This window comes from Chanodichthys erythropterus, chromosome 2 (genome assembly GCF_024489055.1).
Source record: "Chanodichthys erythropterus isolate Z2021 chromosome 2, ASM2448905v1, whole genome shotgun sequence".
Lineage (NCBI taxonomy): Eukaryota > Metazoa > Chordata > Actinopteri > Cypriniformes > Xenocyprididae > Chanodichthys > Chanodichthys erythropterus.
In genome coordinates, this window is record NC_090222.1 from 34,988,119 (window position 1) to 35,001,645 (window position 13,527).

At 38.6% G+C, this 13,527-nt stretch overlaps 1 protein-coding gene across 1 annotated transcript; it reads left to right on the forward strand.

Moving 5' to 3' along the window:
• Positions 1–338: 338 nt before the first annotated feature.
• Positions 339–13,162, forward strand: LOC137029555 (uncharacterized). Its single transcript, XM_067399169.1, has 2 exons — positions 339–1,034; positions 12,530–13,162. The coding sequence occupies exons 1-2, from the start codon at positions 339–341 to the stop codon at positions 13,160–13,162; spliced, it is 1,329 nt and encodes a 442-aa protein (XP_067255270.1).
• Positions 13,163–13,527: the final 365 nt, after the last annotated feature.

Sequence of the window (13,527 nt, forward strand, 5' to 3'; positions counted from 1 at the left end):
AAAATGCTTTGAGTGTTAAATAATGCTGCAAAACCAGTAAATCGACTCACTTCAACCCTTAGTAAATCACATTGCATTATTAATTATAATCTCCTCCCATAAATATTGCATCTAAAAAGGTAAACTGTTAAAAATAGGGTTTGTGTTGTAAATCTGGCCCTTAGTATTTATATTTACAATTAAACCCAAAGGAAGCATGCCAGTTTCAAACTTCAATGTTGCAGAAGTATTGACATTTTTATACTGTACTGTTTTTATTAAAAACATGTTTCCCTTTCATTTCAGATTCAGACAAGATTGAAAGACTGAGAGCCAAAGTCTAAGATTCAGACCCATCAATGGCAGAAAAACGGCAGATCAAAGAGACTGTGGTCAAAGTGCTGTGCTGTGTGGAGAAAATCTCCTCCTTCGCCTCTTGCATAAATCCTCTCTTTGGGATTGTGACTGCGGTGGTCGGGGTCATCAGGAAAGGCCTCGAGGATGAGGAGGACCATGAGACGCACAAGGACTTCAAGCAGATCCACGAAAAGCTCGAAGCCATCTCAGAGAAGAACAAGATGGTGCTCCAACAGATCCGCATGAATGAGATCAAAGAGAATTATGGCAAATATGAGATGACCATCAATTATTTGTACAAAAACTTCAACACCATGGTGGAAAAAGTAAAGCAGGACCCTAATAACTCAAAACACCACATGGAGAAGTTTGTGGAGCTCTACAGGAGCGAAGGAAGCGACAGGAGCTTAGATGTGTTTTATGATGGTGTGATGGGCACCTCTCTGTTTGGGAGGCCCATCCTACAAGTGTACCTGGAGAACAGTAATGGGGACAAAAAGGTGATGGAGGCCCACTGCTCTCACTTGGCCCACCTGTTTTACACCGGTCTTATGACGCTGATTGCCTTCAAAGCTATCACTGAAGATGACGAAGATCAATTGAAAGATAAATGGGGCAAGAGGTTTGATGAGATTCAAGCAGAGATGCAAAAAGTTCTGAACCAATGTAACCAATTCAAGCCCACTGACAACTGCAGTGTACAGTTGTCATCTTCCTTTTGTAAGTTTTCTAGATGGTTTCCATGTTTTATGACATGCAAGCAAACAAATGACATGCAAGCAAACAACCAAATAAAGGATTTCAAGAACAAAAAAAAGGCATCTACTTCCTTCCAGTGACATGAGGCTGTCAACTTCCAACTCCTACTTCTTGGAAGCATAGCGAAGGCAAACCCTCCCAAAGAAAAGTAATTTTCATATTAATATTAAGAATTTTTTGGCTTGTTTAGTGTTTTTTGCTTTCATAATATTTTATACATTTTGTTTGTTTGTTATATGTGACCCTGGACTACAAAACCAGGGTCAATAATGTAAGGGTCAATTTTTTTAAATTGAGATTTATACATCATCTGAAAGGTGAATGTATATAAGCTAATAAAAATGTATATAAGCTATATAAAAAAAAAAAATAAAAATAGTAATTTTTTTTTAATGAAAAATGTCATTTTAACATTGAGGGGTGTATACAACATATTTGCCCACCGGCAACTACAGCTGCCGCACATTCAAATACGTTTTTTAAGAAAAGGAAAAAAACAACCTGGGGAAAATAAATGCAGAACATGTTCACATAAAACATTATTAGCAGGACTATATGCATGAAACCATTCAGAAAAAAATTGGGCACAAATGGATTAATGTTAAAGTTTTAATGTCATAAGCAATCTTGAATCAGAAAGTTTCAATAAATTTTGTGGGGTGTAAAATGGGTCATTCTTTCTCTGCTTCTCTAATAAAGTAGTGCAGCACTTTTAGTACAGTATATCACAGCTAAAAATGTTTTTAAAGAATATTATGCATGTTTTGGTCATTATTGTGATTAAGTATAGTGTAAAAAAAAAAATTCTAATGATGTGAATCTTTGATGTGAGTTACACATTATTACGAGTCATTATATAATTTTTTGCTTATGTTGTGTGATTCTTTGCATAATAAATGGATATATTTTTCAGCTCATATTATGGCAGTTTGTCTTTGTATTGTCATGTTATAAGACCAAATGTGATTTCTAATCTTTTTTTCTGGTGAGGTCACAGTCAGCCAGTGTTGCCAAGTCCGCGGTTTTCCCACGGAATTGGGCTACTTTTACACTGTTACTGCGGGTTGTTTTTCATGTCCGAGGGTTGAAGCAACCCCAAATAACATGATATTTAGCCCATAATGTGACTTTTACCTCAGGAGGTAAAAACACAGATTTTACCCCCCCGAACCCAACGTGAAATGTGATTGGGCTAGTTTTGAGTAGCAATTGGGTGGGTTTTGTTGTGAAAACCTGGCAACCCTGCCGTCAGTGTGCAGTAGGATATGGCGTTATATTACTATCAAATGTCGAGAGCGCATTATTGTGACGCAAGAGCACATCAATGTAATGCTCGAGCGCAATGAGCTCTTAATCATAGCCGGTGCGTTCCAAATGGGATATATCGCCCTCCGAAGGGCACTTCGGAGTGAAAATAATCACGGCCGCCATATTGAAGGGTCGCAAAGGGCGCAGCTTGCACAGTCTACTCCTCCTTGATTGTCTCGTTAAGATGACGCTGAAGTGCGTTCCAAAAGAAGAGTTTTTTTGACCCCTACACCCTTCATCCCTTCGAAGCTCACTCTGGAGGGTAAACCCTTTGAAGGGATTAGGGCATAGAGATGAGCCCTTTTTCCTCGCAATTGCGAGTTTACATAATTATGATTTGATATTCGCAATTGCAAGATATAAAGTCAGAATTGTGTGATAGAAACTCAAATTCCGACTTTTTCTCTCAATTCTAAGAAAAGTAGTAAGAACTGCAAGATATATAAATGCCAGAAAAAAAGTAATAATTGTGAGAAAAAAGGTCAGAATTGCGTGATATAAACTCGCAATTCTGGCTTTTCCCCCCCCTCGCTATTGCGATCTTATATCACAGTTATGTAATCTCACAATTGTAAGAAACATTTTTTAGAATTGTGAGATAAAAAGTTTTTTTAAACTTTTTTTTTTAATTTATTATTCAGTGGCGGAAACAAGATTACTACTGATGCACTACTGATTCTATTTTTTGGCAGTTAGTTTTGGAAGATCATTTTCTTTGCAAAAAGTGGACTTTTTTAGATTCCGGAAGATGAATTCTTCAAGCAGTGGTACAAGAGGATGTGGTGCTGGTGCTTCAAGACTCACTCTCAATCTGTTGGCCTATAAAGCCTATAAAAAAAATCTGTCTTCTTGTATTTTACTACAATTCAGTATGTTATTCTTAAATGGGGGACATTTTTTAGGATTCTTTACCAAACCTAAGTCTTTGAGATCCTGACACCTCGCACTTCTGGAGACTCCATGGTAGGTTGAAGTTCTGGAAAATGGTGGCACTGAAGACTAAAGGGTTCCTGATGGTTTCACACTTAATTCTTCACCTTTATTCTTAATTATTTTGCAGTTAACGTGTCTTTTCTTCTCCACCTGTTTTTGTCTGACCCTGCTGACCCAATGAGCGTTTTCCTGTCCAATGGTCATGCCTTAACTGCAATTTCTAGTATTGCATCCTTCTTGTGGGAATTTAATCATTTTTGTCTTTTCTCTTTTTGGCTTACTTTGTCTGTTAAAGATAACAAGCCTTCATAAACTAACTTCATGACTAAATACAAAATAAATATTAGTTATTAAGATTGATTGGTTTGGAAATGGTACAATGTGTCTGGGAAAAATATGATCAGAAAATCAACTTGCATAATAATTAAGCACAAAATAGCATATTATAACAATATAATAACAACTGCTGCAAGTGGCAACACAAGACTAAACATCATTGAAAAAATGCTACTCTCACGTGTCAAAACTCAGCATTCATGAACTTTCTGCAACTAATGGTGATTGTTTTAGGTGAGTGATAAACTCTTTGGTCTCGACTAAAGAAAAACCCAAGGACAACTACAAGATTTTCCAGGACATTTTACCTTTTCTGTAATGTGTGTTTTCCAGGACTGGAAAATTTGTTAAAGGATTAGTCCACTTTTAAATAAACTTTTCCTGATAATTTATTCACCCCCATCCAAGATGTCCATGTCTTTCTTTCTTCAGTCGAAAAGAAATGAAAGTTTTTGATGAAAACATTCCAGGATTATTCTCCTTATAGTGGACTTCAATGGGCACCAAACAGTTGAAGGTCATAATTAGTTTCACTGCAGCTTCAAATTGTTCAACACAATCCCAGATGAGAAATAAGGGTCTTATCTAGTGAAACCATTGCTCATTTTCTGAAAAAAAAAAAGAAAGAAAATTATATAAGTTTTATCAATAAATGCTTATTTTGAGTAAGCTCTCTTCTTCTTCTCCTCTATTAGAATTCCAGCAGTGTAGACACTGCTAAGTGTATTACTGCCCTCCACAGGTCAAAGTTTGAACAAATTTTTATATGCAATGCTAGTGCAAGTATATAACAGTTAGTTCAAACTTTGGCCTGTGGAGGGCAGTATTACGCTTAACAATGTCTACACTGCTGGAATTCTAATAGAGGAGGAGAAGAAGAACAGAGCTAGTTCAAGATGAGCATTTAAGGTTAAAACTTACATAATTTTCTATTTTCTTCAGAAAATGAGTGATGGTTTCACTAGATAAGACTCTTATTTCTCAGCTGGTATTGTGTTGAAAAATTTGAAGCTGCAGTGAAACTAATTATGACCTTCAACTGTTTGGTGCCCATTGAAGTCCACTATAAGGAGAATAATCCTGGAATGTTTTCATCAAAAACTTTAATTTCTTTTCGACTGAAGAAAGAAAGACATGAACATCTTGGATAACATGGGGGTGAGTAAATTATCAGGAAAAGTTTATTTAAAAGTGAACTAATCCTTTAATTTTCCAGGTTTTCAAGGTTTTCCAGGATGAGTGGGAACCCTGCAATGAAATTCTTTTGATAAAAATGGATATGTCATTTTTTTACAATTTAATATTAATTAATAATATTAATCGAAATGTAGTCCATATCTTAGAAATGGGGCACTTGGATGGTTTGTATATTAATAAGCTTGTTTGTAACTGCATCCCACAGCTCAAACCCCACTGAACGATTTATCCTAAACCATCATATTATCCAATATCATGGACCAAAACATTAAATTAAACATTTATTTAAAACAAAAGATTAAACAACTAATAATGTCTTTTTAGAAATGTGTAATATGTTAAATTAGCCTATATATATATATATATATATATATATATATATATATATATATATATATATATATATATATATATATATTTTTTTTTTTTTAATGAATTCATTTCAATATGGTTTGAAATTAATGAATGTTTCGTCCAGTGTTTTTAAATGAATCTCTTGATTTAATGATTCTGATACATCAAATACATTTTAACAGTCACTTGTCACCACCTACTGGCAGAACAGTGTAATAACATTAGTTTCAACATTCATTTAGCTCATTTTAATTGCTGAAATCAGTGTATATTCAGACTATAAATTGTTATTGCAATACTTGCGTTATTATTTAATGTTTGCAACACAGAAGAAGCAATAGTGTGTTCAGCTTTGTGAAGCTGTTTAAAACATATAGCTTACATGACCACTGCTTTTAGCGGCAATGTAAAAGCAGGTTTAAATATTCCGGTATGATTTCAAAGGTTTAATAGACATAATAGAATCGTTGTCATTTAGGAATAAGATTGCTTTCTTTTGATTAATCATACATGCCTAAGAGCTTACGTATTTTTGTTTAACCAGACCTCAAAACAAATTCACTATAGGTCGTATATTTGATCTCCACATTTTAAGTATTTAGGAATGATGATCTGACCTGATCTTGTTCCGTTTTAAATCAGAAGATTTTTTTTTTTGGTAATTCTTTACAATAAGGTTTCGTTAACATTTTATTAAAGGGGCGTTTTATTCCTGCCCATGTAGAAATCGAATATTCAAGCCGTTTATCCATTTTGGTTTTATTGTTTTTCCTTTTGGTGGATTAGAACAAAGTGTAATTAAAACGAAAATAAAAACGACTCGAGATTTGTTTATTTATGCTCATGAGGAGGGTCGAATATGTGATAAATGAATGCTTTCTTCGTTTTTCCGTTTAGAAGACAAAAACGAAAAACATTGTCAAACAGTCTGACATTTATCAAAAATATGATTTCACATAAAATAAATGTGTATCTGTTTGTTTTTATTGTTGTTTACCCATCATCTACGTTTTTTTCAGGGGACATCATCACAATAAGGTTGTAATAAAGAGTTTAAAGGTTTGGAAAAAAGAGAGAGAGAGAGAAAAAAAAAAGCTATAGATAAACTTTAGATTCAAAACTTTAACTGAAATACAGCCATTACTGTAATATAACCAAATCACCATATGATGCTTATAAAATAATTTCGGACGTACCAATCAGTATAGTTAAAACTATCAACTGCAAACATGGCAAGTCATCATCCATGTCAGCCATGAAGGCGACATATAAAATCATAATTTTGATGCATTATAACATGATAAAATATAAAGATCGTTAAGCTCAAATACATCACAGTGTGTGAAATACCTGCCATACGTACGGACACGAAGAGCTAGAAGCCAAAGTCAAGAGACGGAGCCAGAGCAAGAGACGATGCTGAAAGGCAGAGGCTGCTTTTATGGAGAACAAGAAACACCTGCGCGCCGGAGCTCCCAGTAAGCCACAATCAGCCAGTCATCTGCAAAACACAGACGCAATACACACTTTCACCCCAAGTAACGACCGACAGGGACGTCACAACCTCCCCCATAAAATAAAACTCAAAGAGTTTCTGCCAGCTTTACCCTACACCAGTGGCGAGGCCAGAAATCTTAAAGTGGGTGGACCTTGATGAAATAGGGTGGACCTCTATTTTTTGTCTAATGTGTGTGTGTGTGTATATATATATATATATATATATATATATATATATATATATATATATATATATATATATATATATATATATATATATATATATATATATATATATATAAAATTCACTTAATTTTATTATCACGGGAAATGACGTGGACAATACGCATCTGCCGCTGCAATAACGCCGCAAATCTCTTAGAGACAATGACAGATTAATCTAGTTTATTTTCTTATTATTTCTCTTGTAGCCCATAGTGAGAAAAAATTGTATTTTTCGTGAACTGATTAGTATTTCGTGTTAAACAAGTTGTTGAGTAGTAAGCTATCTTACTAATATTTTATTGTCCTCGAAGCGCGTCGGTTATGCGGTGATGTGCTATGATATACCTGGCCAAAAGAATTGCAATATTAATTTAATAATAAATTAATAATGAATTAATATTGCTTTCCTGTAGCTCAGTGGTTAGAGCATGGCACTAGCAATGCCAAGGTCATGGGTTCGATCCCAGGGATTGCACATACTCGGATACAAATGTATAGTATAATGCAATGTAAGTCGCTTTGGATAAAAGCGTCTGCCAAATGCATAAATGTAAATGTAAAAGTAGCATGATAATAAGAAAACATAATAAGGAAAGGATTAACGCGAGGTTCGGGCACGGCATCAAATCGATTAGCCTAACATTTTTACCCAAATCCACATGCCGAGTCTCTCCTGTCCCATGATGTTTCTCATTATGTTTCTCATGTGTTTTCAGTCGGCGCAAACAAGAAATATTTACTAGAGTGTGGACTAGCTTTGACTCTCTGCGCAGACTATTTTTTATGACCATGGACGGTTCATGCGCCGAACGCGTCTTTCCGCGCTTATGGGCAAGAATTGCACTCTTAACTGTGCGCGAGACGGAGGGGAACGTGGGAAATGAAGCATACCCGGGCCTTAACCGCTCCAAATTAGTGGACTGGAGCTGACTGATCACGTCAGGAAAAATATGGGGGGCATTTGCTTGTTTGGAGAGTTACCGTCTTAATGGTGTGGGGGAAGCTAGGAAACAATACTGAACCAAAGCTCGATTTAACTTCATTGTCATCACTTCAATTTTTAATTTTTTTTACACATAGGTGACTATGTTACCATAGAATAAATTGTTACTGTAGAATAAATAGGCTAATCACAGTAGAAATGAAACAAACCGGCACACATAGTCTATTATAAGCGCAAGTCATGGACGGTGACGCACGCCGCATAGAAACAGCTGCTGTCGTGACTCTGGAAAGCTGAGTTTACCGGCGCAAAATAAAAACACATTATGTATTTTTAATAATACATTTTTCAAATTATATATAGGCTTTCACAACAGATATGACTATTTCCAGGCCAAAGTAGTGTCTGGAAATAAAATGAAATATTCTGGCACCTTTGATTGGGTGGGCCAGCCATCAATCTGGGTGGGCCAGTGCCGCCCTGGCCCTTCTGTAGCCTCGCCACTGCCCTACACATACAATGTGTCCAAGCATATCAATGTCATTCTAACACTGTATCAAAATACATCACCCTCATCGCAGATCCATCACTTTTCCCCAACCCGGCCCTGGGAATAGAAAACTGTGACAAACAAAACAATAAAGGCATACAAATCCAGGAACTCTAGCAAATTCCTCAATTTCCAAGGTACTTACCAAGATTTCATTTTCGATTCAGTCAACTTCAAATGATTATCCAGTTCAGTCGCAGTAGGAATCAGTCGCAGCAAAACAGGCTCTGATATTTGATTTGGCTTACCGGAGTTCTGGCAAGTGTGACACACGTTTAACATTTGGACACATCGTGTTTTAAGCAAGGCCAACAAAAGTATTTCTCACTCCAAGATGTCCGGATAAGTCATCATGAATGAGTTTTAACAACAGCGAGCGAAATGGAGTTGGAATTACTATTTGAACAACAAGTTTCTTCAGGAAAGCTCCAGGGCTTAGCTTAATGGAGGGCGTGTCTGAAGCTTGTGCTGATGCCAAGTGGCAACCTCCCCCAGTTTCTCATGAAGAATACAGAAGTGACTTATACTACAATTCATCGACTGGCCGCTAGGGACAAGCTCCAAAAGAGAAAAGAATCTCATTGACCCCCATGTGAAAATGCCCAAGTTTACAGCAGAAAAAAAAACACGTTAACAGCTGGTTCAAACTGTGGTTTTGTTCTATACTTTTAATTTTGCCCTTCATGACAACTCTGAGAGGGGTGAGTTTTTTTTATATAAGTCATCCGTTGAAATTATATTGAGCCTTAAAGTTCTGCATTATCAAGGGCGTGGTCACTTGAGTGACAGGTCAATTGCTGTCTGTGAGCCGTCACTTTACCTCAGCTAATTCCAGCCGCCGAATTTGTCATCTCTGCCATGTTTGTGCTTTTTCTAGATTATTTGATACAATTATAAAATAATATGGCTTACTGCGTTAATGGTCGAGACTCGAAATGTGCATTCTGGGCACTCAAAGTGCTTTACATATTGAAGAAGAAATGTGATGCCAACAATGATAATATAACAATATTTCATGGATTTAATGCGTTTGTGGACAAAAAGTACTGTTTTTTGTTTTTCAGTGGACCCTCATGGACGGATTGGATTAATCTCGCGATTTGCACAAATGACAATTACTGGTGCTGAAGCATCTATTGTCACGACCGTCAGTGAGAGTGCCCGAATTAGCCACTTGAGGGCACTCCATCCTGGACTGTTTTCACCCCATTGACTACACTACCCATAACGCACTGCCGGACTCATTATCCCTTTATCACATCATTACACCCAGCTGTCATGTATTTTGTAATCAGTGTCTGTCTATTTAATCTCAGTTGTTTCTGTCCTCAGTTGTGGTTTGTTGTATTGTCTTGCACATTTTGTATTGCTGGCTTTTTGTTTTGTGGACTGATATTCTGGATTTTGACTCTTGCCTGTTCTCTGGACTACGATTTGGATTGCCCAATAAACCCTTATGCTGCACTTGGATCTATCATCTTGTTCTTGTGTGCACCCGTGACATCTATATCGTAAAAAAGACACTTTAGATTGACAGTAAACCTTTAGAACTTTCTAATGATATAACTTATATTTATTAATATTTCAGATATCTAAGATAGATAGATAGCTCCTTTGCCTGCTAACATGATTATGTCATGCTAGGCTAGCGTGGTTTCAGTAATCACGCACCTCAGTTCCAACCACGTCCTGCCTCTTTGCCCATTTTCAGTTACCAGGGAGTGACGTGCAAGTGACGCGCTACTAACATATTAGGCTTGTTCGACTTGATGCAGCGCCGCAAAGACCGATCGGCGGCTGACTTGAAGCAGTGCATGCCGATAAGAAATGTTGTCCGACTTGAGACAGCGCTGAAGTCATGTGACTGTGACATTTGGCTTTAAAGTACCGCGAGAGCGATTCGAGATCAGCCGCCTGAGTTAGCCAGTGCAGTTTCTCAAGAGGAGCTGCACGAGCGCTGATGACGACACAGCTGTTTCATGATTGGCCAGATTCACCGCATGACAACAATCACGTGTGTTTCGTGTTTATTGTCACGCCTTCAGTGTTTTTATAACAATTAAAGCTTTTTTCATGTAGTCGCGATGTTGTATTGTCATGTTTGTCACAATAAAACGGATAAAAAACAAAGACCCCACTACATTGTTAGTTAAATAACATATGCTTATGTTGAATTTTATTCTTGTAAAAACGACTTCACGTCTCCGTTTTCAGCTCCTCCCCGCCTGCACACGGCTAATCTCGCCGATCGGTTACATCCAGCCTCAGCGATGTTGAACACACCTATTCGCTTCAGAAATGCTCTTTAGAAATATACGGGTGACATCACGGACACTACATTTTTTTTTTACAGTCTATGGCTGACACGAGACCGTTATAGTGGTAACAGCCAATCACATTACTTTCTGGTGTTGCATGAAATCAGCTGGCTAGCGTCTGCGCTAAGGAATTTGCATAAGGCGATCTGATTGGCTGACGCCTGCGTTGAGGCTTGAAAAGTTGGGAAATCTTCTGCCATGAGCAATGCATAACGCTGCATTCACACAGGGCACCGGCGTTAACACTTCTCATTTACTTTGAATGGGTGACGTCATGCATTGCCGAACTGAATTGTGGGTTCCGTCACGTCGCTTCATTCGCGTTGCAAGCAGCAAAAGTTGAAGATTTCTTAACTTTTCAAGTGCCAACGCAGGCGTCAACCAAATCAGATCACTTCATGCAAACACACTAGAGCAGTTGGTAGCCAAATGCGTTTGTGCAATACCGGAAAGTAATGTGATTGGCTGTTATCACTATAAAGGTCGTGTCAACACAAGCTTCATACACTGTGTGAATGCAGCGTAATTCAGATCGGCAACACATGATGTCACCCATTCAAAGTAAATGAGAAGCATTAATGCCAACGCCCTGTGTGAATGAGGTATCCATTTCGAATGAAACCCATCTCGAATGAAATACCCCTGTGCAGCACCTTACAGTGAAAATAATACATTCAGGGTGGAATCTACTTTTTGTTCCTTAACTCACCGAGGTACGGAGGTGAGGTATATGTGGCAACGAAATATCCTGATCCGCCACAGATGATTCCACACTTTTTGTAGTTGCAGATGCTTGATTGACAGCATGTGTAACCATACATGCTGGAAATACATCAGACAACTATGGCAAGCCATTTTAACATTTAATCCTTAAAACATACAAGTATCTATTTTCATGCTACTAGTACTTATTTTTTAGATGCTAGTGTCTATTCCATTAAGTACTTATTCATTAGCTACTGCTGATTCTTTAGGTACTAGTGCCTATTCTTTAGAAACTACCTTTTGAAAAGATACTAGTACTTATTCATTAGATACTAGTACTTAGCCTAAACATTAGGGACTGGTACTCTTTCATCAGATACTAGTACCTATTCATTAGATACTAGTGTCTATTAAATTGGTACTAGTATTTATTTATTAGATACTAGTAGGCCTATTTATTCAATAGTTACTAGTACTTATTATTAGATACTAGTACTTATTCATGAAATACTAGTACTTATTTCAGTAGTGACTAGTTAGATATTATTACTTATTTATTAGATACTTGTACCTATTAAATAGATACAAGTATCTATTAAATAGAGTACATATTCATTAGCTACTAGTAGTTATTCAATAGATACTAGTACACATTTATTAGATACTAGTATTTATTACAAATGTTACTAAGATTTTTTATTATACTAGTAATATTTTTAATTGAACTATACAGTGGTCAGTGTGACTAATCACAGTCACCAGCACCGGCACTACATTTGCCAGCATCCCTCCCGTTCCTCACCTTCACACAATCTCCAGTTAGTCACACTCTGCAAGTCATCACCTCTCATCAGCACTCCCTAGATAAGCAGTCACTATCCTCACCACAGTGTCCAGTCTGGTATGTTTCTCGTGTTGTGTTGCGTGTTACCCATTCCTGTATATTCTCCTGTTGAATTACTAAGTAAAGACTTGTTTGAAATTCATCTTATTCAACCTCCCAGCCTCCCTCTCCCACATCCTCTCCTTGATGTTTCTGTCAGCTCGTTGTCCCTGCCTTCTTCTCAGACCCGAGCCACGTCTGCTGTCCGGCCTGAGCTGTCCCCCATCAGTCACTCTGTACCACCATCATCTCCTCTCAGTGACGTGGTTCCATCGCAGGCCTATTGTGAGCCAACTCCATCTGGGCATGAGGATCCTGTGGGTCCGCCTCCGGCTTCTGTCCTGGTCTCTCCACTTCGACCTGTCGCCCTGACTCCTCCACCTCCCTCGACATCTGCTGGGATCTATGAGTTTCCGGCTTCATGGAGCTTCCTCGGACTGTTGGCTTCAGCCAGGTTGGACGTTGTGTCACCTGCACAACAGACTTGCTGGCCATCTGTTGCTCTCCGGCCCTTCACCCCTACTGATCCAGCTAGCTCCACCCTACCTCAGGCTCCATCTCTGCCCTCGGTCGCTCCAGCTACACCTCAGCCCTCTGGATCCCTGCATCCATCTCGGGGGGTCATCGTTGTGGCTCCGTCACAGTTGTCTGGGTCGTCGGTGTCGATCCACTCCATCAGCCCTCCATCTGCACCGTGGGTTCCTGATCCATCATCGCCGGCGCCCTCACTCGTCCCTAAGGAGACGCTGAAGCCATCACCACTATGGCTCCTCCCTCCAGTGCCGCCACTGTGGTCCACCATCCTGGCTGGGGACTAGGTCACCACCTGGCTCATCCTCCAGCTTAACCGTCCTCCTCCTGAGCCACCTCCAGCATCTTCCATCTCACCTTCACTCCGTCCAACTCCAGGACCCCCTCCAGCCCTCCCCATTTGGATCTTCTATTATGGCGTGCGGACGCACCTGGCCGGGGGGGAATTTACTGTCACAGTCACCAGCACCGGCGCTACATTTCCCAGCATCCCTCCTGTTCCTCACCTGCACACGATCTCCAATCACTGGCACCTGCAAGTCAACACCTCTCATCAGCACTCCCTAGATAGTCACTATCCTAACCACAGTGTCCAGTCTGGTATGTTTTTCGTGTTGTGTTGTGTTGTGTTGTGTGTCACCTGTTCCTGTAT